This window comes from Salvelinus fontinalis, chromosome 15 (assembly GCF_029448725.1).
Source record: "Salvelinus fontinalis isolate EN_2023a chromosome 15, ASM2944872v1, whole genome shotgun sequence".
NCBI lineage: Eukaryota > Metazoa > Chordata > Actinopteri > Salmoniformes > Salmonidae > Salvelinus > Salvelinus fontinalis.
Genome location: NC_074679.1, coordinates 40039864 through 40066130, shown reverse-complemented (window position 1 = coordinate 40066130; position 26267 = coordinate 40039864). Strand labels below are relative to the sequence as shown.

General features: G+C 42.9%; 2 protein-coding genes across 6 annotated transcripts in view; one reads left to right on the top strand and one right to left on the bottom strand.

The window, feature by feature from the left end:
• Positions 1-16438, bottom strand: part of efcab11 (EF-hand calcium binding domain 11) — an 82254-nt gene extending 65816 nt beyond the window's left edge. Inside the window, exons 1-4 of one of the 2 annotated variants that reach the window (XM_055863824.1) lie at positions 16304-16438; positions 9017-9112; positions 6123-6171; positions 3033-3134 (exon numbers count right to left, since the gene is read on the bottom strand). In XM_055863824.1, the coding sequence (XP_055719799.1) occupies positions 3033-3134; positions 6123-6171; positions 9017-9112; positions 16304-16381 (325 nt within the window). In that variant the 5' untranslated portion in view covers positions 16382-16438. The remainder of the gene's footprint in view (positions 1-3032; positions 3135-6122; positions 6172-9016; positions 9113-16303) is intronic. The other variant, XM_055863825.1, reaches the window with a different exon arrangement.
• Positions 16439-22870: 6432 nt separating this feature from the next.
• tdp1 (tyrosyl-DNA phosphodiesterase 1) overlaps positions 22871-26267 on the top strand; it is a 74657-nt gene continuing 71260 nt past the window's right edge. For 2 of the 4 annotated variants that reach the window (XM_055863819.1, XM_055863823.1), the window contains exons 1-2: positions 22871-23130; positions 23678-23726. In XM_055863819.1, coding sequence (XP_055719794.1) covers positions 23722-23726 — 5 coding nt within the window. In that variant the 5' untranslated portion in view covers positions 22871-23130; positions 23678-23721. The remainder of the gene's footprint in view (positions 23131-23677; positions 23727-26267) is intronic. The other 2 variants (XM_055863821.1, XM_055863820.1) reach the window with 1 other exon arrangement.

Below are 26267 nucleotides of genomic sequence, written 5' to 3'. Positions count from 1 at the left end.
AATTTGGCGCCCTGCAGTTTCACTGGCTGTTGAAGAGGTGGGACGCTACCGTCTCACGTACCGTAGAGAGGTTAAAGTCACCATTGGACTCATGGTGAAATCTCTGAGCGGTTTCCTTCCTCTCCGGCAACTGAGTTTGTAGTGACTGGGTGTATTGATACACCATGCAAAGTGTAATGAATAACTTCACCATGCTCAAAGGGAATAGGTGCCCTTTTTTGTGAGGCAAGGGGTGTGAATACTTTCTGAAGGCATATAAAGTTATAATACTGAAGCACATACATACAAGATGACTGGGTGTGTATATACAGTATATAAAAAAGAAATGTCACTGTCAACTGTGTTTATTTTCAGCAAACTTAACATGTGTAAATATTTTCATGAACATAAGATTCAACATCTGAGACAAACTGAACAAGTTCCACAGACATTGAATAATGTGTCCCTGAACAAGGGGGGGGGGGGCAAAATCAAAAGTAAGTCAGTATCTGGTGTGTCCACCAGCTGCATGAAGTACTGCAGTGCATCTCCTCCTCATGGACTGCACCAGATTTGCCAGTTCATGCTGTGAGATGTTACCCCACTTCCACCAAGGCACCTGCAAGTTCCCGGACATTTCTGGGGGGATGGCCCTAGCCCTCACTCTCCGATCCAACAGGTCCCAGACATGCTCAATGGGATTGAGATCCAGGCTCTTCGCTGGCCATGGAAGAACACTGACATTCCTGTCTTGCAGGAAATCACCCACAGAACGAGCAGTATGGCTGGTGGCATTGTCATGCTGGAGGGTCATGTCAGGATGAGCCTGCAGGAAGGGTACCACATGAGGGAGGAGGATGTCTTTCCTGTTACACACAGGAACACACACACATTGCCTGCAATGACAACAAGCTCAGTCCGATGATGCTGTGACACACCGCCCCAGACCATGTCGGACCCTTCACCTCCAAATCGATCCCGCTCCAGAGTACAGGCCTCGGTGTAACGCTCATTCCTTCGCCGATAAACGCGAATCCGACCATCACCCTTAGTGAGACAAAATTGCGACTCGTCAGTGAAGAGCACTTTTTGCCAGTCCTGTCTGGTCCAGCGACGGTGGGTTTGTGCCCATAGGCGACGTTGTTGCCGGTGATGTCTGGTGAGGACCTGCCTTACAACAGGCTTACAAGCCCTCAGTCCAGTCTCTCTCAGCCTATTGGGGACAGTCTGAGCACTGATGGAGGGATTGTGCGTTCCTGGTGTAACTCGGGCAGTTGTTGTTGCCATCCTGTACCTGTCCCACAGGTGTGATGTTCAGATGTACCGATCCTGTGAAGGTGTTGTTACACTTGGTCTGCCACTGCGAGGACGATCAGCTGTCCGTCCTGGTTCCCTGTAGCCCTGTCTTATGCGTTTTACATTAAGGACATTGCAATATATTGCCCTAGCCACATATGCAGTCCTCATGCCTCCTTGCAGCATGCCTACGGCTCGTTAACGCAGATGAGCACGGACCCTGGGAATCTTTCTTTAGTTTTTTTTCAGAGTCAGTAGAAAGGCCTCTTTAGTGTCCTAAGTTTTCATAACTGTGACCTTAATTGCCTACCGTCTGTAAGCTGTTAGTGTCTTAACGACCGTTCAACTGGTGCATGTTCATTAATTGTTTATGGTTCATTGAAAAAGCATGGGAAACAGTGTTTAAACCCTTTACAATGAAGATCTGTGAAGTTATTTGGATTTTTAAAAATTATCTTTGAAACAGGGTCCTGAAACGTTTCTTTTTTTGCTGAGTTTATGTGTGAACACACTATTATTCCAGCCCCCAATTATTATCAAGCTGTTGTCAAAAGAGCCAATTAACTATTAATGCAGTCGCGGAGTATGCCATGAATCACACACACATCACACACAGGTGTGCAGTGCGGGCGCACACACACACACACACACACACACACAGGTGTGCAGTGCGCACAAACAAACAGTGTCTAGCATCACACCATAAAACATGCTTTGCGGATGCAGTTTCAGGCAGCCATTAAAGAAACCAGCCGTGTCACACACAAAGGTCCTCGTCTGTAATGGCGGGTGAGAGGGTTAATGAAGACAGTCCCTGGGCCATTTACTACAGAGTTAATCATCACAGTCACCTGACACACACACACACACACTCCCCTGCGGATATAAAACTCTGCCAGAAACTGTTAAATTAGTGAAAATCAGCTCTAGGAACATTCTTGGTGGTTCCAAACTTCTTCCATTTAAGAATGATGGAGGCCACTGTGTCCTTGGGGATCTTCAACGCTGCAGAAATTTGTTGGTGCCCTTCCCCAGATCTGTGCCACAATCCTGTCTCGAGGCTCTACGGACAATTCTGTCGACCTCATGGCTTGTTTTTTGCTCTGACAATGCAATGTCAACTGTGAGACCTTATATAGACAGGTGTGTGCCTTTCCAAATCATGTCCAATCAATTGAATTTGCCACAGGTGGAATTCCAAGTTGTAGAAGCATCTCAAGGATGATCAATGGAAACAGGATGGACCCGAGTTCAATTTCGAGTCTCATAGCAAAGGGTCTGAATACTTATGTAAATAAGGTATCTGTTTTTCATTTTTTATACATTTGCAAAAATTCTAAAAGCCTGTTTTCACTTTGTCATTATAGGGTATTGTGTGTAGATTGGTGAGGAAAAACATGTATTTAATCAATTTTAGAATAAGGCTGTTATGTAACAAAATTTGGAAAAAGTCAAGGGGTCTGAATACTTTCAGAAGGCACTGTGTGCGTGTGTGTGTGTGTGTGTGTGTGTGTGTGTGTGTGTGTGTGTGTGTGTGTGTGTGTGTGTGTGTGTGTGTGTGTGTGTGTGTTCGCATGGCAAGGCCTAGAGCACCCTCTTCTGGCGAAAGAAAAGCCAAAGAGTATGGGCAACAAAGAGAAAGAAAGGGGGATAGAGAGAAGGGGGTGGAGATAGAGATGGATAGACGGAGGAACAGAGAATGAGTGATAGAGAGATGGGAGTAAGAGAGAGATGGAGGGGGGGTGTACAGTACATACAGTTCACATCAAAGGTGTTGAAGATCTGCCTGGTTTTCTGGTAGTGGTCATCTGATGACAACTTCCTCCCCATGAGACACGCAAACATCTCTATACACACCCCTAGAGAGAGATTGGGAGGGGGAGGGGGGGGGGGGGGGGGGGGGTATGGAAAGAGAGAGAGGGAGAAAAATAAAGAGAGCCTTCTTCCTATACATGGTGGTAACAGTAACAAACATATCACCTTACAAATGCACGCGCACACACAAATGTGAGTGTCTGGCAATGAATGAAAGCGTGCTGTGTGCTCAGGGCTTCAAATGAAGGTGGAGAAAAAGAGCCAGAGCTGGGGAGAATACAGCGAGAGAGAGAGAGAGCAAGAGAGAGCGCAAGAGAGAGAGCAAGAGAGAGCGATCACAAAAGAGGGAGAACTGGAAAGAGCAGTGCCAAGCTTTCACAGGAAGGGAAGAATAGAGGTGTGTTTGGATTATGGAAGGTGTCGTGTGTGTGTGGTGTCGTGTGTGTGTTTTGAATCTGATTCTGTTAGCCGCACGGTGGCCCCTACCAAAGATCTGCGACTATGACTCACCACACGGCAAGCGTACACAGCAACCGTGCCTAGCTAATTGAGAGTACTTCACGCACGCACCCTGGTCTCCCACAAACCAATGTCCCTAGTCTCTCACAGACCAACGTCTTGACCATTAGACCAAGATGAAATTATTTTGTGCTGAGGGGGACACTGATTTTGAAGTTGCAGGCAGGGCTACCTCATCACAAGACCATGAGCCTGACCCATGTCCGCTATACTTAGAACACCGGTTAGGGGTGAGAGAGAAGGGGAGGTGGAGGCTAAAACTTCCTACAGGACTTCCTATAGGGATAGATAGATTTATTTGACCATTTCAAACAACACAACCACTCAGAGGACAACACAAGAAAGTTTGAAAACATATTTGCAAATATAAACATAATAATCCTAGGCTAGACAGTAGACATAGCATACTAGGCATACTCGGGTTCCACATATAACACATAACAAAACAACGCATAGGACAACACTGTCAGAGGCTAGAGCAGGACTCCCTTAGTGATCTCAGGCTCCTAAACGGAATTAGATGATGCTCGTATCTCGCAAAAGGTAATAGCTTGAGAGTGTCCGGGTAAGAAAATGGCATCATCAGCAGAAAATTAGTTAGTAATGGTAAACATATCAAATGTAAGTTTACCATTTGTTGGCAGCTCATAAACCTTTAGCTAAACTGTTTCTCAGCTAGCTAAGTCAATAGATATAGCTTGTCAGCTGTAATCTGCAAATTGCGATTTAAAGCAGAGCTAACGTTAACATTCTTAAGCTAACTGCTGTTTATTCAGTTAGCTAGTGTTACTAGCTAGCCAGCCAGTTTGCCATAGCATAGTGCTAGTAGCCTAGAGTTGATAGGTTCCTTACTTTAGCAACGCCACAAAAAAAATATCGTATGGCAAAAATTGAAGGCACTACGTGCCTGCTTTTTGTGTGGTAGCACACAAGCACGCAACCTAAGATCAGGGTAGGCGGAATCGACTCGCTATCTGACATAAGACAATGGTAGAAGACAGTATGGTAGTTAGTTTCTTGCCAAAGGCCTCTGTTTAACCCCTATTGAGGGGCTGTGCTTTAAATGAGCCACAGAGAGACAGTCTAGCCAAGCCCACACCCACACTGCCTGGCCCCATTCACTCTTAGCCAGCCACACACATTCTCGATCTCTCCCTCTAGTTAGCCACCCACTCTGTCTCTTCCCACCATCACCACCAATTTACTAATCATACCATATCCAGAGGAGCTGTTTAATTCATTGCTCTCTCTCTATTCCGCTCTTTTCCCACTCTCTCTCTCTCCCAGACAAATTTAACGGATTGTGAAATATTTAATTGCATCAACCATGCCACTATCTAAATTTCCCGTCACCCCCCTTACCTTCAATCCCTTCCCTCGTTTTCCCTCTCTTACTGGGCAATGTACAGATTAAAATTTTGCTCCTGGCTTTAAAAACAAAAGAGAAATGACTTCCTAATCTTTAACCGTTTAACATCTTCCTTCAATAGCCCCGTATCTGTCTAGTCAGCCACCTTCCCATCTCCACTCTCTCTATCCCCCTCCCATCTGCATGTCAAGAAGCCCCCAGTTAAAGCGTTGGCCGCATGTCGTCACAATAACAATTGCACCGCAAGCCTTTTGTGAGGCATTCTTTTAATTACTGGAAATGTGTAAAACGATTACACCCAATCTAAATCAAGCGTTGCCTCTTGTTTTATCTCGTTTCTTTCCATTTCACCAGGATGGATTGGAATGATACACTGAATAGGTTGCTTTGTTTGGTTTTGTCTTCAACCATCCCATTTTAAATGGAGATAGCAGCTAAATGCTGCAAGGTGGATGTTATGCTGTGTGTGTGTGTGTGTGTGTGTGTGTGTGTGTGTGTGTGTGTGTGTGTGTGTGTGTGTGTGTGTGTGTGTGTGTGTGTGTGCTTACACATCAGCATGGGTCCCCCTACTTTGCGTCTCAGTTGGAGGGCTGCCTGTCGTGGCCATAAGTGGTACTGTGATGAACAGCGTATGAAACTGTAATGACGTCTAAACTGCGGGCACGCTATAAATTAATCTAAAAAAGCCATTGAGGCTGTCAGAGGATAGCTGCAGGCAGGCACTCGTGTATGTCTGCGTGTGAGTGAGTGAGGTTGAGCCACTCGTCTCAAATTAAACACGGTCTGCGATGGCTGTTCTCAAATTAAATACGGTGTGTGATGGCTGTTCAGAGGCTAAGTCCTGTGGCTATATCTTCCACTTGTTCATTAACACACACACACACACATATATTGGAGTGCTTCTGTTTAACACGACTGGATGTGGGAAGATTGAGTCACTATCATATTTACATAAATCGACACATCAAGGATATACAGTACGAGCTAAAAGTGCGGATGGTGTACATATTTTCTCATTTCTGAGCGCTCGTATGACACACACACTGACAGACAGACAGACACACAGTAATATGTACTCATTCTGTCACAACAGCATTGTGCTTGTTGGAGAACTGAGAACGGTTCCTGGTACGGTCAGACTTACCTGGTGAATCTTTTGCCTGGGCTTGATCCATTAACATGTTGGTTTCAGACTGCAACATACAAGCACAAGGAAATTAAAGACTGACCTGATAGATGACTGAGGAAATGTCATCTATTTGAATTTAAGTGATAGAAAAATTAAGATATCCCATTTGATATTTGTCAGTGTAGTTTTTGTGAGGTGATTATCATGCAAATTAGCTAGGTCACAAAGAAAGGTTAGAGAATACTTTTTAGATAAAACTAAGTACAGCGGCGCCATCTTGTGGAATGAAATGAGCATTACTTCACTGCTCCTCAAATTCAACTTAAACGAGGCTGGATACAACCACACAACTGTAGCTCTGGTCCATTGCGTGACACGAGGCAACTCGTCTTCGTGCGATGGACCAGAGCTAGCACAACTGTACATGGGGTCTATACGGTATGAAAGTGGTACTTCCGGTTGTCTCGTTTTGTAGGCTATGAATTGGCTTAACATTTTCAGCGTCAAATTCATGAACAGTCATTTAAGATATATAAAAATGTATACGTGTTTCTGTGTTAATTAACTTACCATATGCCGGTTTTCAACGTATTTGATGGCCAAGAAGCACGAAGCCAAAAAGTTACAGTACCACTGTTTCATTAGAACTACAACTCCCACCAGCTGTCTCACTTTCGATACCTTAACGGTCTACAAAAAAAGTATATATATTTATTTTCTTCAAAAAGTACTGGCTGGCAATATTAAGTAAAAAAATCTAACACACACCAAACGGCCTCTAACTAACGGGTTCTTACCGTTCTGTAAGTCCTCGAGCAGGCACGCTTTCAAGGCTGCAGCTGTGGCAACCCAATGAGCACTGGACACCCTTTTCGCACAGGGGCCTTTGTTAGCAAGGTTCTGTCACCCACATAGTGAAGAATGATGTTGTTTTGATGCGTGGCTACCCTACGTAGCTACAGTGGCATGATCTTATCTTGTGCACATGCTTGATGATGGCTAACGTTAGCTTGCTAACTGATTAGCTAGATTGATCAATGACAACCCGGGGCATAGGTTTAACTACTTTTAATAACTAGATACATCAGCTAGCAATAGAAGTGTGTAGCCATGTAATGGCACACTATCAACAACCACTGTCTGGGTGGCGCATTGTATTATGGTAGCGCAGTCTTTGTTATTAACACACTACATACTACCTACCATGTTTTTCTAGCTAGCCACATACTTATGTTGTTTATCTTATTTAAACTGGCAGACTTGCTATCTAAAATGAGAATGTATTAACAAGTTGGTTAAAGTCTATACAATATAAAATCACATAGCCAAGTAGAGCAACATACTGTAGCTATCGAAACGTCATTTGTCACTATGGGGGCCACGGAACCTTGCTAACAAAGGGCCCCATGCGAAAAGAGTAGCCCATACACATTGGGTTGCCACACGGGAGTTCAATTGATACTATTCTAACTTTCAGTGATGTGTCTTACTCCTTGAGCATCAAATATGTTGATAGAAGCCATCGGATATGAACAAATCAATGCACAAATATAATTGTATCGCTCTCTTATATGACTGCATTTTCATGAGTTTGATTATATAAGCTTGAAGCTCATTCAAAAACAATACAGGAGGTGGGAAGGATTAAGCGAGGGAGAAAGAATGGAGCTAAGAACGAACGGTACAAACCAACGTCTACCGAATACAAGCCTAGTAATTTCACTTACGAATCAACAACAGGAGTGCTGGTTACAAGCTCCTCTCCTGAAAACCCTGAGATGGAGGCGGTTAGTGAGAACTCAGAAATCAAACCCGACGAAAGTGAGGAAGTACCTGCGACAGGTTGGGTGAAGACTTCCAAGCTTCACCACAATGATCAGGACAATGCCAAAGATGTTTGAGCCAGTGGGAGTAATATATTTGTGGAGAAAGTGGATTCATGTCTTTTGGCCGACCCATTTGTGGTATTTTGCTGGGTGGAGGGGAAAACTAGGTATTGTTAACTCGCGCGAGACTGAAGAGACTGTCTATCCTTTACCTGATAAAGTCATACTAGGATGTGTCAGGTATCCGGTAAGAGCTTTTGTTTCTAAACCCACTACAGTGTTTCAGGTGCCAAGCTTATGGTCATGTTGCACCAGTATGTAGTAGAAAGATTTTGAGGATTGAGAAGTGTGCAGGAGGGCATGGGACAAAGGAGTGTGACAAAGGAGTGTGTCGTTTCGGTGGTAGAAGTGTGTATTAATTGTGGGGGGGGGGGGGGGGGATTGTGTTTCAATTGTGGGGGTGACCATATTGCTAGGGATCAGAAATGTCCTGTGCGAGTGAGACAGGTTGAGGTTGCCAGGGTGAGAGCAGTGCAGAAAGTGTCATATGCTGAAACAGTAAGGAAAGTAGAGGATGGTGGGCAAAGGGTGAGGGTACCTGAGAGGATCCCTGTGAGTAGTAGGCCAGTACAGAGTGAACAGAACAATTTGTGCATTAGTAAGGTTCGCTTCTTGGAGTTTATTGCTATGGTCATTAATTGTACCGCACAGATGGAAAGGAAATCCCAGAAGATTGGTCTGGTAGTAGCAGCAGCAGAGAAGTGTTTGTGTGTCAGAGATTTTAGTGCAGAGAAACTACTAGGGGTTTGAGAGAAGGGGCCAAAGTAGGTGGTAGAAGTGGGGAGTTTGTTGGGGATAGTGGTGTATATCTAGGGTTAGATGGTGGTGCCATTAATTTTTTTTCCATTTGTGAACAAAACGTGCACCCTTTCAGTTTGTTTGCCAGCTCATAGAAGTGGTAGGATAAGAAAATCAACTACTTCCAAATGGAGATGGCCTTAATGGCGCTGCCCATGCTCTCAGATGCCATAACGGAACAGATACAATGATGAAAAGTCTATGATATCATCTAGTTTCTACTACCTTTGATGGTTTATATCCAAACAGCATGACCACCGCCATTTTTAAGTCTTCTCTGTTCAGGTAGCCTTTCTTGTCCGTGTCACACAGCTCATAAACCTTTGGAGGAAATACATTGTCATGTTACAAAAAAAGTCTACCTTGTAGGGGTGAGAGAGAGGGGGATGGGGTGTAATCAATGATTATTTATATATATATACACCAATGATTTATATACACTGAGTGTACAAAACATTAGAAACACCTTCCTAATATTGAGTTGCACGCCCTTTTGCACTCAGAACAGCCGTAATTTGCCGGGGCATGGACTACAAGGAGTCGAAAGCGTTCCACTGGGATAATGGCCCATGTTGACTCCTATGCTTCCCACAGTTCTGTCAAGTTGGCTGGATGTCAAATCTTGATACACACGGGAAACTGTTGAGCGTAAAAAACCAAGCAGCATTGCAGTTCTTGACACTCAAACCGGTGCGCCTGGCACCTACTACCATACCCCATTCAAAAGACAAATTTAAAAAATGCACCCTCTGAATGGCTGGCGCACACACACACACACACACACACACACACACACACACACACACACACACACACACACACACACACACACTCTCAATTGTCTCAAGGCTTAAAAATCCTGTTTTAACTGGTCTCCTTCCCTTCATTTACACTGACTGAAGTGGATTTAACAGGTGACATCAAAAAAGGATCATAGCTTTCACCTGGTCAGTTTATGTCATGGAAAGAACAGGTGATCCAAATGTTTTGTACACTCAGTGTATACAGATCATTGGTATATACCCACCATTGGGTGTAATCCAAAGTCTGCCCTTACGAAAAAAGACTGCAGTCAGAGTGCAGTATAAATGCAGTATGCTGAAAATACTGCGTCCAAAATATATATATATATATATATTTTTTTTTTTTATCCCCTTTTCTCCCAAATTTTCGTGGTATCCAATCGCTAGTAATTACTATCTTGTCTCATCGCTACAACTCCCGTACGGGCTCGGGAGAGACGAAGGTCGAAAGCCATGCGTCCTCCGAGGCACAACCCAACCAAGCCGCACTGCTTCTTTAACACAGCGCGCCTCCAACCCGGAAGCCAGCCGCACCAATGTGTCGGAGGAAACACCGTGCACCTGGCCCCCTTGGTTAGCGCGCACTGCGCCCAGCCCGCCACAGGAGTCGCTGGAGTGCGATGAGACAAGGAAATCCCTACCGGCCAAACCCTCCCTAACCCGGACGACGCTAGCCCAATTGTGCGTCGCCCCACGGACCTCCCGGTCGCGGCCGGCTGCAACAGAGCCTGGGGGCGAACCCAGAGAGTGCCCTAGACCACTGTGCCCTAGACCACTGCGCCACCCGGGAGGCCCAAAATATTTTTTTTACTGCAGTAATTTTAAAGTATAACTGCAGTTACATGTAATGATGATTAATTCTGCAATTACTGCGTCCAAAATACCATAGTCGATAGCAATTACCGCACTTTTACTGCCGTTTCAAAAATACAATATTTTTCTGCAAGGGTGGCGGCAGTAGGTTATAGTAATAATGGACTAAAGGAGCCTAACATTGCTCGTTATAGTCCAAGGACCATACATGTTCTGTTTAAAGACGAAATGGCTCTGGAAGCCAAAACAGCCAAAAACTCCATCGAAACGGGATTAGATTCTCAACTGCGGTACGGTTCTAGAAACATAAATCCCTCTACCTTCATATCAAATAAAAATTATTTCACAAATGCAAAAAAATACACACTTACTGTACACTGTTTTAACCGGTTTGAAACACAGTTGCAGCCAATGTTCCCTCTACTAGCAATGAATATGAACAAATGTGCACATTTGGCTACATGCAGCTCTCGCTTTTATCTCAAAACAAGAACATATGCTCGCAACCACTCATGCTGTAAACACAGTCCAGTTCAAACTGAATGGCACACATCCATATATTGCAATGGTCTATTTGCATATAGGGATACTGCAGCTCTGATTGGTTATGCCACACCGGTTGGTAGAGTATGGGCTGAGGCGTGCATGTCAATGTAATAGAATCCTACTCCGGTGTGTTCCGCCTACAAGAAAATATCTTTCATAGTTTGTTTTGCATACTAAGTCTTGCATAGTTTGTTTTGGTATGTTGCATTGAAAGTGGCTAATATTGGCAATTTCCACAGTTGAAGGAAACATTGAGTGTTAACTAAAGGGGAAAACTAGAAAGTCGAGTGTAGTTCAATATCGTGCTTCTCTGCATGGGCTATATTTCTTCTGCGCGGCAGTCTCGGGGAGCTGCGCAGCTTAGATGGAACATGGTTGCAACTGACAGTACGTTTCAGTGACAAGTTTTGTTGAGTCCGTCCGACCTCTTCCGTTTACACACATTTGAGTTCGGCGATGCAGATAGTGGACTACCTGTGCTAATTAGCGGTCTTCTGTCTGTTTTCCGTAAACAAGCGCTGTAACATATAGCTTTGCGGGAACCCTAAGCCTATAAAGACGTGTAGTCATTAAACTTGATCATTATTTCACACTGATATGAAAGACACGTTCCTTATGTTTCCAAAACCGTACCGCAAGCGATGCGTGTTAAAGGAATGTTTCACCCACTTTGAATGTTATATTGTTTTTGTGCATCTCTTGGCGGTTCTTTTATTTTGGTACTTTTTACCCATTTTATCCCCAATTTCGAGATATCCAATTGGTAGTTACAGTCTTGTACCATCACTGCAACTCTCGTTTGGACTCCGGAGAGGCGAAGGTCGAGAGCCATGCGTCCTCCAAAACACGACCCTGCCAAGCCCCACTGCTTCTTGACACACTGCTCGCTTAACCCGGAAGCCAGCCACACCAATGTGTCTGAGGAAACACTGTACAACTGGCGACCAAAGTCAGTGTGCATGCGCCCGGCCCACCACAAGGAGCCGCTAGAGCGCGATGGGACAAGGACATCCCGGCAGGCCAAACCCTCCCCTAACCTGGACAACGCTGGGCCAATTGTACAACGGCTCATGGATCTCCCTGTCGCAGCCGGCTGCGACATAGCCTTGGATCGAACCCGGGTCTGTAGTGATGCCTCTAGCACTGCGATGCAGTGTCTTAGACCACTGCGCAACTCGGGAGACTCTGAGCGATGTTCTATCAATTACCGGGGTCATTTCATGTTTATCTGGGCTATTGCTGTTCAAGCAGGCAAATATTTGTCCAGGTATGAGGTAGCATTGCGATAAAGTCACTCTCACTACACCGGAAGTTAATAGGAATACGACTTTGAGATCGTGAAAACATCTATCATACATGTCAGATTTCAATAGTGGCCGATGTCATAACGCGGGAGGTGGTCTTCTCTCCAATGAGTCATTGATCATATTTTTGCCATATTCCTACCTTGAGAAATGTGTAATTTAAAAAATATATAATTCACATATTAATGTTATTTAACAGTGTAAAATCAGAGATTACATCATAGGAATTTTGGATGGATTTTTCCTTTAACGCTTAAAGCAACGGTTGGGGCTCTTAACAAATCTCGGTCAGAACTATGGGGCAAAACAGACAGCGTTGGCTTATATTGTTGATAACATGTCAACTATATTTCATCTTCAATGTTTATTGAAAACAACTACAATTGCACAATGAGCACTTCATGTTGGTTAGATAGCTAGTGAATTTTAGCCATTTCATTGACATGAAATCAGTAAAAATAAAAGACATGGTATCAGGAACAAGATGAAACGAGTCACTTACGATTACCCACATGGCAGTTTGTCAATGTTGCTAGCTTTCTATCCATCCACAATTACAATATACAGACTTCTGCCCCATTGAAGTGTGCGCTAGTGATGTTACTTTCGATACCGGACCTCTGAGGCATGCGAAATCGCTAAGCAGTTAAATTCGAAGCACTGTACCGATGCGCATCACTTTATCAAAAGCATTTGATCAAGTGATTTTTCAAACCGTGTGTTGCAAAACATGAGATCCCACTGAATTTGCCATGGTTCCAGTACTTTCTTTGATTCCAAGCTGGTTTCAAACACCGACCTTTACTGGACAATGTACTTATTTTTTGTATTGTATTTACTATGGATCCCAATTAGCTGGGTCCGACAAAATTAAGGCAGTTATACAATTATTATTATAATTTTTTTTAAATCCACGTGTACGCGTGTGTATAGTGCGTATGTTATTGTGTGTGTATGCATGTGTCTGTGCCTATGTTTGTGTTACTTCACAGTCCCCGCTATTCCATAAGGTGTATTTTTACTTGCTTTTTGAATCTGATTCTACTGCTTGCATCAGTTACCTGATGTGGAATAGAGTTCCATGTAGTCATGGCTCTATGTAGTACTGTGCACCTCCCATAGTCTTCTGGACTTGGGGACTGTGAAGAGACCTCTGGTGGCATGCATGGGTGTCCAAGCTATGTGCTAGTATTTTAAAACAGACAGCTAGGTACCTTCAGCTTGTCAACACCTCTTACAAAAACAAGTAATGAGGAAGTCAATATCTTACACTTTGAGCCATGAGAGATCGACATGCATGTCATTAATGTTAGCTCTCCCTATCCTTTTAAGGGCCAGCTGTGCTGCTCTGTTCTGAGCCAACTGCAATTTTCCCATGTCCCTCTTTGTGGCACCTGACCACAGGACTGAACAGTAGTTGTCCAGACAGAACCCACTCCTCAGTAAAAGGCACGACAGTCTGCTTGGAGATTGCCAAAAGGCACCTAAAGGACTCTGACCATGAGAAACAAGATTCTCTGGTCTGATGAAACCAAGATTTAACACTTTGGCCTGGATGCCAAGCGTCACGTCTGGAGGAAACCTGGCAACATCCCAATGGTGGTGGCGGCAACATGCTGTGGGTATGTTTTTCAGCAGCAGGCACTAGTAGACGATTCAGGATCGAGGGAAAGATGTACAGAGCAAAGTACAGAGAGATCTAGTACAGAGAGATCTTTGATGAAAATGTGCTCCAGAGTACTCAGAACCTCAGACTAGGGCGACGGTTCACCTTTCAACAGGACAACGACCCTAAGCACACAGCAAAGACAACGCAGGAGTGGCTTCGGGACAAGTCTCCGAATGTCCTTGAGAGGCCCAGCCAGAGCCCAGACTTGAACTCGATCTAACATCTCCGGAGAGATCTAAAAATAGCTGTGCAGCGACACTCCCCATCCAACCTGACAGAGCTTGAGAAGATCTGCAGAGAAGAACGGGATAAACTCCCCAAATACAGGTGTGCCAAGCTAACGTCATACTCAAAAGGACTCGAGGCTGTAATCACTGCCAAAGGTGCTTCAACAAAGTACTTAGTAAATGGTCTGAATACTTATATAGATGTGATATTTCCGTTGTCATTATGGGGTAGTGTGTGTAGATTGATGACGGGGAAAAAACGATTTAATCAATTTTAGAATAAGACTAACGTAACAAAATGTGGAAAAAGTCAAGGGGTCTGAATACTTTTTGGAGGCACTGTATAAGATCTCCTAAACCTGTGTTAACCTCAGACCTTATTTTCGGCATTTATTCCAAAACCCTATATTTTTCCCCATAGGGATGGCTGAACCAATGATGTGTATAAACGTGACTGGGCCGAACGAACCAGGGGTAAATTATTTCCGGGTTTTAGCAGTACAAGCTGGCGAGCTCTATAGAGCCCCACACCACATTGAATGTATCATAGTACCCATAAAACCTAGCAGTCATGCAGGGAAATGGTTCCAATTGTTTTTCCACCATTCATTTTTCCCCATAGGGGATTTTAAAAACACTTAAAATAAGGGCTGTGTTTCGTGTAGGCTTACCCTGGCGTGACGTTTTGATAACCATGTAAATATCTCTCAGACAAGGTGACTTATCAATATATTAGACTCTATTTAACATTCAGTTTTGTAAATGCTAATTAGCATCAAAGTAGACATCATGCAAAACTACAAATCCCTGCAAGCTCCTGCACATCAACTCTAGCTGATACCTTTTCTAACAGGTATTGTGTCAATTTAAAATTTGCACAAGACAGTTCAAAGAATTTTCCATTTTATAGAAATGTTGCCAATTTATTAGTTGCTACATTTATTTAACATTAGATAGTTAATCAAGAGAATCTTACCTTTGACTCGCTTTCGGATCATCATGGCATTTGTAGTACTTTATGATAGCACCTAATTAGCGTTTCATTATGGGGGGGTAAATACAGGCGAATATACACTACATGATCAAAAGTATGTGGACACCTGCTCGTCGAACATCTCATTCCACAATCATGGGCATTAATATATAACATTGATGTTGGAAAATTGCTGCAGGGACTTGGTTCTATTTATTTATTTTTTAAGCCACAAGAGCATTAGTGAGGTCATTAACTTAACTGTTCAGCAGTAATCTACATTTTATTCAATCATTGCACCTACACTGCTCGCAGAGCATCTGCATGGCCAGGCGCTAAAATAGAAATGGGTTATATTTGTGACTCTCAACGCGCTGCAAGTCTGGCCTCTCCCATCTCCTCATTGGTTTTCAGCAGCATATACCAAAATGCCATCTCCTCATTGGTTTTCAGGAGCATATACCCACATGGGTGATTGAAAGGTGAACTTAGGTCCACACTCCAGTCGGTTGCTATAATGCACCTAAAGTTGGTTGCCAAACGCCATATAAAGTCCAAAATAAAAAGAAGAAGAAACCTGAAGGAGGAGAGATGACTAGAAACAAATTTGGTTTACCGTTTTATCTGTGAATTAATTGTTGGAGTAGAGGACCTTGTCCATTTCAGGTAAAATAAATAACCCAATGTTTATCTCCCAGGACAAATGAGATAGCAAAAGCAAGCTAAATTGCCATAAATGTTTAATGCTTTTCGACCTGTCCCAAAATTTTTATAATTGGTTCTGAGTTTGTTTTGATATTTCAACCTGCATGTCCTAATCGCATCTGATGTGGGTGGACAAAATGAACGTGCGTGTGCGGTCTTGTCAGCATGTAAAACATTAGCCGTGTAACGTTAGTGTCGCTCACCTGTGAACTGAACTCTGCTTGCCTTGGCATCCCGGACCCCGTGGTCTCTGAACACGAATGATACTAGTGTAGACGGAAATTATGTGATGTGCTTTTACAGAACTTGACATGGTAATAATACGGTAAACTTCGGTACCCTAAACTGTACTCCCACACAAGGGCCAGCCAATTACGGAGCCATTCTGCCTCTATCAGACAACCGCAAAATATATGTTACCTACAGTAGTCTATGAATGGGTACAGTACCATTAGCTAACGTTAGTTCTTACCGTTTCAAACTTCTTCTTGTCGATGTCGGTGATTTCTCTAGGTTTTCTGGCTAAATGTGTTAGAGAACACATTTCCATGTTGGTACATTGCACAGACGAGAAGTTAAGTTTCCATGGAGACCGTATGAGATTCACGGTTGGTTACCTGTTCTTCTTCTTCGGTATCATGGTGTTCGCACATTTTGTTTGTGCATTCCGCCACCTACTGTGCGGTAGTGTGTGGTCAATCACGTTACATTTTGGTTACCTGTTTGATAGTGGTGGAAAAAGTACCACCCGCTAAACCTGAATAGTGTAGGGCAGCAGGTCTAAGCATTAGGTTTGGCCTAATAGTCAACATAATAGCAGCCCAATTCATTGGCCTACACTACATATTAAACACAATTAACACATCTGATTAGTAGGCTATATAATCAGTTCAATGTCAATAACATATCCTCATATTTTCAGTCTGATTACACTGATAAAATCACAAGTCAATATTAAATTCGTTTTTTATATTTCTTTGTCCGTTGATTGTGGGAAGACCGCTTGCAACCAAGAGAAAATGTTGCCCTGAAAAAGTCTCAAAAGAAAGGTGGATAGTTTCAGGGAAGAATGGACAGAGAAATAGGTATTCTTACCATATTTCTCCAATGTCAAACCACAATGTCTAGTTTGAAACTAAAATGTTTCTGTTTGCAAATAATCAAACATTAGACATCCGTATGAATCTAAGTATGGCACTTCCAAGTTATCTTTCCACGCATACAGAGGCTCAACTGAGGCAGAAAAATGTAAGCTTCAACCCATGGCTACTCATCCGTTGCTTAACCCAACAGAAGTGCTTCTATAAAAACTGCCTGGGTTTAAACATCCTATTTTCAGAAAATGAAAAGCTCAATTAATAGAGACAGAATAGCAAAGTAAATTGTTTGACTCCTCGAATATTGAAGGCCGCAGCTCAGCTTCAGAATGTCATAGAGCAGAATCAATACAGTGCATTCGGAAAGTATTCAGACCCCTTGCCTTTTTCCACATATCATTAGGTTACAGCCTTATTCTAAAATGTATTAATAGTTTCCCCCCCTCAATCTACACACAATACCCCATAATGACAAAGCAAAATCAGGTTTAGAAATGTTTGCAAATGTACATAAAAAAAAAAACTGATATCACATTTACATAAGTATTCAGACCCTTTACTCAGTACTTTGTTGAAGCACCTTTGGCAGCGATTACAGCCTCGAGTCTTCTTGGGTATAACGCAACAAGGTCACCTGTATTTGGGGAGTTTCTCCCATTCTTCTCTGCATATCCTCTCAAGCTCTGTCAGGTTGGATTGGGAGCGTTGTTTCACAGGTATTTTCAGGTCTCTCCAGAGATGTTCGATCGGGTTGAAGTCTGGGCTCTGGCTGGGCCACTCGAGAACATTCAGAGACTTGTCCCGAAGCCACTCCTGCGTTGTCTTGGCTGTGTGCTAAGGGTCATTGTCCTGTTAGAAGGTGAAACTTCGCCCCAGTCTGAGGTCCTGAGCGCTTTGGAGCAGGTTTTCATTAAGGATCTCACTGTCCTTTGCTACTGTTCCCCGGGCGCCGAAGACGTGGATGTCGATTAAGGCAGCCCCCCGCACCTCTCTGATTCAGAAGGGTTGGGTTAAAGGCGAAAGACACATTTTAGTTGAAGGTATTCATTTGTACAACTGACTAGGTATCCGCCTTTTACATTCCGTTAATATTTTCCTCAATCCTGACTAGTCTCCCAGTCCCTGCCTATGAAAAACATCTCCATAGCATGATGCTGCCACCACTATGCTTCACTGTAGGGATGGTGCCAGGATTCCTCCAGACATGAAGCTTGGCATTCAGGCCAAAGAGTTCAATATTGGTTTCATCTGACCAGAGAATCTTGTTTCTCATGTTCTGAGAGTCTTTAGGTGCCTTTTTTGCAAACTCCAAGCGGACTGTCATGTGACTTTTACTGGGGAGTGGCTTCTGTCTGTCCACTCTACCATAAAGGCCTGATTGGTGGAGCGCTGCAGAGATGGTTGTCCTTCTGGAAGGTTCTACCATCTCCAAAGAGGAACTCTAGAGCTGTCAGAGTGACCATCATGTTCTTTGTCATCTCCCTGACCAAGACCCTCCTCCTCCGAATGCTCATTTTCCCAGGATCTCTGCCTCGACACAATCCTGTCTCAGAGCTCTATGGACAATTCCTTCGACCTCATAGCTTGGTTTTTGCTCAGACATGCACTGTCAATGTTGGGACCTAATATAGACAAATGTGTGCCTTTCCAAATCATGTACAATCAATTGAATTTACGGTGGACTCCAATAAAGTTGAAGAAACAGGATGCACCTGAGCTCAATTTCAAGTCTCATAGCAAAGAGTCTGAATACTTATGTAAATAAGGCAGTTCTGTTTTATTTTTAATACATTTGCTAAAATGTCTAAACCTGGTTTCGCTTTGTCATTATGGGGTATTGTGTGTGTAGATTGCTGAGGAAATTTTTGTTTTTATTTAATCAATTTTAGAATAAGGCCAACGTAACAAAATGTGGAAAAAGTCAAGGGGTCTGAATACTTTCTGTAGGCACTGTATACCCATATGCATAAGTCACTTACTTTGTGGCCATTTCAAACTTTGTTTCTAGCATAAGGCATCACAGAAATAAGTATAGAACGCTTCATATTATCTGGAAACTTTTTATTTATTTCAAAATATAAAGTTAACAATCCTTTTCACCCTTTTAAAGAAGGGTATGGCATACCCTCACTCAATTTGAGCCCTACATTTAACCAAACACACCAAGCCCTCTGCAACTGGATTCTGGACTTCCTGACGGGCCGCCCCCAGGTGGTAAGGGTAGGTAACAACACATCCGCCACACCAATCCTCAACACAGGGGCCTCTCGGGTGTGTGCTCAGTACCCTCCTGTACTCCCTGTTCACTCATGACTGCATGGCCAGACTCGAACACCCTCATTAAGTTTGCCGATGACAAAAACAGTGGTAGGCCTGATCACCGACAACGACTAGACAGCCTATAGGGAGGAGGTCAGAGACCTGGCCGTGTGGTGCCAGGACAACAACCTCTCCCTCAACGTGATCAAGACAAAGGAGATGATTGTTGACTACAGGAAAAGGAGGACCGAGCACGCCCCCATACTCATCGACGGGGCTGTAGTGGCGCAGGTTGAGAGCATCAAGTTCCTTGGTGTCCACATCACCAACAAACTACCATGGTCCAAGCATACCAAGACAGTTGTGAAGAGGGTACGACAAAACCTATTCCCCCTCAGGAGACTGAAAATATTTGGCATGTGTCCTCAGATCCTCAAAAGGTTCTACAGTTGCACCATCGAGAGCATACTGACTGGTTGCATCACTGCCTGGTATGGCAACTGCTCGGCCTCCCGACCGCAAGGCACTACAGAGGGTAGTGCGTACGATCCAGTACATCACTGGGGCCAAGCTTCCTCCCATCGTGGACCTCTATACCAGGCGGTGTTAGAGGTCCATGATGGACTCTCTGTTACCACACGGCAAGCAGTACTGGAGCGCCAAGTCTTGGTCCAAGAGGCTTCTAAACAGCTTTTACCCCCAAGCCATAAGACTCCTGAACATCTAATCAAATGGCTACCCAGACTATTTGCATTGACCCCCCTCTTTTTCGCCGCTGCTACTCCTAGCTTATTATCTATGCATAGTCACTTTAATAACACTACCTACATGTACATATTACCTCAATTACCTCGACTAACCGGTGCCCCCACACATTGACTCTGTACCGGTACCCCCTGTATATAGTCTCGCTATTGTTATTTTAGTGCTGCTCTTTAATTCCTTGTTCCTTTTATTTCCTATTCAGATTTTTTAAACTGCATTGTTGATTAGTCTTAAGCAATTCACTGTAAGGTGAATTGTTGTTGTAGTCGGCGCATGTGACTAATACAATTTGATTTGAGATACGGAGGTATATAAGGAGTGCATAGTGACAGTATTGGAGGATTTGGCTATACTGACAGATCTATGGATAGCATAATTGCTTCTGTCAAACAGGTAGGCCTACCTCTTTTATTGAATAGGAAAAAATAGGCTCCAACAGGGGCTTAGTCTAATACAGTGACAACTAAAATATCCCAATAACAATTTAGTCCAATCAATGTAAGCTAAATATGATGTCTGTCCATGTTTCTGATTTCAGTGTGTGTGCGCGTTCCTGCATGTAGAATAAACATGTTGACTCACCCTACTTGTAGAGAAACGCCAACGCCATCCTGCTCTCTTTCATGTTGACGAAACGGTCTATCACTCTGTCATACAGTTCATGCTTAAAAAAAATAAAATCTTAGGCTATCTGGCTAAAATGCTTACTCGCTAGCCTAACTTCCTTTCATGGGCAACATTAGCTAGTTAACATTAGTCTTCCACATCTAGCTACATATTGAACTTCCATCCTCTCAGGCCAGGGGCACAATGTACGAATTAATGGTTGGATCAGAATCGCAGTTCTAATCATTGGCCAGCACAGAGAATAAAGTAAAACCACAAGTCTAAATCCCTATCTCCGTCCATGGCTAATTTAGGAAAGGGCCTATTTTAGCTAGCTAGTCACTGGAGGACAACAATACAACGAGATGCAACAATTCAAGTTGTTTCTGTAAATGATATATGCTCTCGATGCAATTTGATTGGAGTGACACCAAATCCAAACTGGCTTCCCTTGACACCTTTTTTTGTTGTGCCAGGACCATTCACAGTTGAGCTCACTCAGTTTAGCTCAGTGCTGATTGGCTATTATTTTATAAAAAAAGTTTTATCAAGGGAGGCCAAATGCTATCTGGCTTCCCTTGCATTCAATGCTACGGTCGACAACAATGTCATACTCTTTTAGAACAGACAGCATCAGATAGATGGCATACACATACAGCGACAGAGGGGCACTGTATGCTCACTCGGATGCATTCTCCGGTGAGATACGTTCAGCCTCTTGCGAATTGAAGGAAAATTATGAAACACAGAGAGATGAAATGTCACATCTGCTCCTGCTACACCCTCTTGTGTTCATCCGGTGTCTTCTTGACCTGCTGTTACTCCCCCAGTATACTCGCTCTCTCTCCCTCTCTGTGGGATTGTGTGGTTGGAGACAGGTGTGATGGAGTCAGAGCAGATCCCTACCAGCTACAACTCGTTCCATAATCAAGACCTCTACAAATACTCAGTCCTGCCACTTCCACTCTGCCAGATCGTAATCTCTGCTCAGTCAGTTTACTCTTCTAGCTTTTATGAGTATTCAAGATCCTGTTACTCTGCTGTGCCTGTTTCCCTGCCTGACACTGTTTATCCTCTCATTGCAGTTTACCTCTCTGGCTCCTGTCTTCCGATCCACATCTCACCACCCTACTACCCTGTTCTGGATTTAGCTCACCACCACTACCTTGGATTCCCCTCTGGACCTGTTTACCCGGTTCTACCCAGCTCACTCCAACCTCAGTCTCTACATCTGGTTTTCTACAACTCATCCAAGCTTCACTGAATCTGCACTCCATATCTCCCTGTGTTACAATAAACATCTTGGTTCATTCATCCCCGTTTCCTCGTCTGAGTCTGCTCTTGGGTTCCCCTGTGTCTCCGCCTATCACAAAAGATAAATTATTTAATGTTTTTAATTATTACAAAATATATTGGGGGGGGGGGGGGGGGGGGGGCCTGGCTTCCCTTGGCATCCATGAATACACGCCACTGGTTATATAGCAATAGTGCTCCCTCTGGTCTTGGCATGTAGGCTCTTGCCAACAGTTTGCAGATACAGTGTGGGTAGCCTACTACATAATGAGATTATTATGGACAAAATATTATTATTTGTATTTGTCAAAAGACAGCCAAGCATTGATCATCATGTCACCATAATAAGACCCTTGATATTTATTGGAAAGGAGTAATTGATTCATTTGAGGCATTTGACCCAAGTTGTTAGAAACATGAATACTTAAATAGCCCTACATTTTGTCAATCATTTCTAATAGTGTTTGAATAATAAATTAAGTAAATCTGTCATAATTTCAAGTAAAAATAACCTGTTTCCATTAGATGTAACTACTGTCCAACATTTAATGAAGTAGATCCAAATACGTAATTACTTGCATAAAAACTGTGGATGGAAACGTGGTTACTGACCTCCATACAAAAACTCTTCGCTTGGGAAACGGAAAGAACGCCACCTGCTGGAGAAGACAGTATTTTGGTTCCAGTTATCCCTCTCCCTTCGCCTCAAGTACTGAAAATGTGGGTTAGACTTCCGGAAAAACAAAACGCATATGCATCTGCTGGACATCGGGCATAACTTGGTTTAACAATGCGGACGCCTTACTTCTGCTGAAGCTGAATCACAGTAAATGCTTTAAAGCCCATGTTTGCTTGATCTGGGAATGCAAGGTGATTGCTGTGGGGCCACTGCATTAATCGGATTCACCTGCAGAGCCTTGTAAGGCCAATGCAGATGTCAGATTGACCATGTAGCCTTTTTCAGTGTCGTGAAAAGCGATTGGACTAAAAGTCAGCTCGCGTCACGAGATAGGAACTAATATTACTTACTTCATGTTTCGCTGGGGATGGACGTTTCAGTACACTGTTTAGCAAAACATGACAACGAGACGCTTCGAAAAATCGAAACATTTATCATTCAATAATATATTACATAGCTATCAGATTGGGTTACGCAATAAGCCACTTACGTTGGAAGTATTCACGTTCCTGGTAATAGATCAAAGATTTATGCATTGTTGTAGCAATATCTTTTGAGAAATTTGTCTAACCCGTAACTGCAACAATTCAACTCCTGGCAGTGAGTATTTCGCGCCACCACATCATTGAATTGTTAAATGACATTCTTCTTGCTGGCTGGCTAGTTAAATCATTACTTGCAATTAGTTTTGCATGTAGTTTTTTGTAGTTTGACTTTGAAAGCTATTTTCTCATCTTTTTTTGCAAGAATGTGCCTAGAAACTAAGTGGGCGTGTACGGTTTACAAAACAGTTCAGTGTATTTGTGAGTTATATGTGTTTTATTAAAGTCTGTGTGGCACTGACGCTTTGCTGTACAGTGCAATCTCTTTCAATGTAACGTAAACTCACCCCATTCCGTACAAATGTGCGCAACCGCAACATTCAAACGAGGCTACAAAGAAAACTAATGGGACTGTAGCAACTGTTGACTTTAAAATCGGGGGTGTGAACTAGGTTTCTATTCAAGCGTTGATCGACATGGTAATTGGTCTATAGGATTGGAGAAAAGTTGAAAAAACGGACCCTCCGTTACATCGTGACGTGTCATGTTGTAACGTACAACAGGCATAAAGCAACTATTTCTGTCTTACAATCTCTCTCCACCAGGTGTAGCACTTCTCTCATCGTTTAAAAACAAGAAATGGACAGTGATGGGGTAAGGGGGATACCTAGTCATTTTTTGCGTCATCATTGCATGCGATCATCATTCTCAAAGCCGCTGTTTACTTCTAAGATCACTTTAGCACCGCCCTAAAAACCCGATTAAAATTCGACACAAACCTTCAAATAGGTATGTAATGACACATTATATAAGCTCTTTATAGTGTTTTATTTACATTTTAGAAGCGATAAGGTGATAAGTTGGACAGATCGAGTGAAAAAAAGCAATTTTCCCACACAACATCTCTCCTTCTCACTATCACGCATTAGTTTCGCTTCCCCACCCGCCATTTATAAAAAGACCCGACGGGGCTCATTGCCTGCTTGAATTATACAGAAACGGGCAGCGTTTAGGTCATGTAATCGATTCTGTTGGAAAGGGGAGAAATTGTGCTTTACAATGGTATTGACATTACAGTTGATCTGGAAGTATTACGTTTTTGGGGCGCTAACATAAGGACAATTGTACGGACCAAGGCGATGTACGAGTTTACGTCAGTTTACGTTGGCAGTTATAGTAACCTTACAGTATTTCCCTTCTAATAATTAGAGGCTGAATTATTGGAGAATATCCAGTCCACCTCTGGGGATATCTTCCCCATGACTAGTGTAATGGCTATCATAGTCATACCCTGCTGTAGTATGTATTAGAGGTTGACCGAGTATGGTTTTTCAACGCCGATACCGATTATTGGAGGACCAAAAAAAGCCGATGCCGATTAATCGGACGATTTATTTATTTGTAATAATGGCAATTACAACAATACTGAATGAACACTTATTTTAACTTAATATAATACATCAATAAAATCAATTTAGCCTCAAATAAATAATGAAACATGTTCAATTTGGTTTAAATAATGCAAAAACAAAGTGTTGGACAAGAAAGTAAAATTGCAATATGTGCCATGTAAAAAAGCTAACGTTTAAGTTCCTTGCTCAGAACATGAGAACATATGAAAGCTGGTGGTTCCTTTTAACATGAGTCTTCAATATTCCCAGGTAAGAAGTTTTAGGTTGTAGTTATTATAGGAATTATAGGACTATTTCTCTCTATACCATTTGTATTTCATATATATTTGACTATTGGATGTTCTTATAGGCACTTTAGTATTGCCAGTGTAACAGTATAGCTTCCGTCCCTCTCCTCGCCCCTACCTGGGCTCGAACCAGGAACACATCGACAACAGCCACCCTCGAAGCATCGTTACCCATCGCTCCACAAAAGCCGCGGCCCTTGCAGGGCAAGGGGAACAACTACTCCAAGTCTCAGAGCGAGTGACGTCACCGATTGAATCGCTGTTAGCGCGCACCCCGCTAACTAGCTAGCCATTTCACATCGGTTACACCAGCCTCATCTCGGGAGTTGATAGGCTTGAAGTCAAAAACAGCACAATGCTTGAAGCATTGCGAAGAGCTGCTGGCAAACCCTCGAAAGTGTCATATCATTTCGAAAACAAAACGTTTATTCTTTCAGTGAAATACGGAACCGTTCCGTATTTTATCTAACGGGTGGCATCCCTAAATCTAAATATTGCTGTTACATTGTACAACCTTCAATATTATGTACAATTCTGGCAAATTAATTATGGTCTTTGTTAGGAATAAATGGACTACACACAGTTCGCAACGAGCCAGGCGGCCCAAACTGCTGCACATACCCTAACTGCTTGCACAGAACGCAAGAGAAGTGACACAATTTCCCTAATTATAAGAAATTCATGTTAGCAGGCAATATTAACTAAATATGCAGGTTTAAAAATATATACTTGTGTATTGATTTTAAAGAAAGGCATTGATGTTTATGGTTAGGTTTGGTGCAATGACAGTGCTAAATTATCACCCGTTTGGCGAAGTAGGATGTGATTCGATGAGAAATTAACAGGCACCGCATCGATTATATGCAACGCAGGACACGCTAGATAAACTAGCAATATCATCAACCATGTGTAGTTAACTAGTGATTATGTGAAGATTGATTGTTTTTTATAAGTTTAATGCTAGCTAGCAACTTACCTTGGCTTCTTGCTGCCCTCGCGTAACAGGTAGTCAGCCTGCCACGCAGGCTCCTCATGGAGTGCAATGTAAGGCAGGTGGTTAGAGCGTTGGACTAGTAACCGGAAGGTTGCAAAAACTAATCCCTGAGCTGACAAGGTAAAAATCAGTTGTTCTGCCCCTGAACAAGACAGTTAACCCACCGTTCCTAGGCCGTCATTGAAAATAAGAATGTGTTCTTAACTGACTTGCCTAGTTAAATAAAGGTGTAAAAAAAATATATATATATATATATTTTTTTTAATCGGCCAAATCAGTGTCCAAAAATACTGATTTCTGATTGTTATGAAAACTTGATATCGGCCCTAATTAATCGGCCATTCCGATTAATCGGTCGACCTCTATACCAGTAGTGGTAAAGGCCAGGTTATGTCGATAACATATACTTGCCCTATATATGTGGCCCCGAACCACAGTTCTAGGATCAGCCTTTCACCTCAATCCTAAACATAATATAATTAACTCGGGGGGGACAAAACAG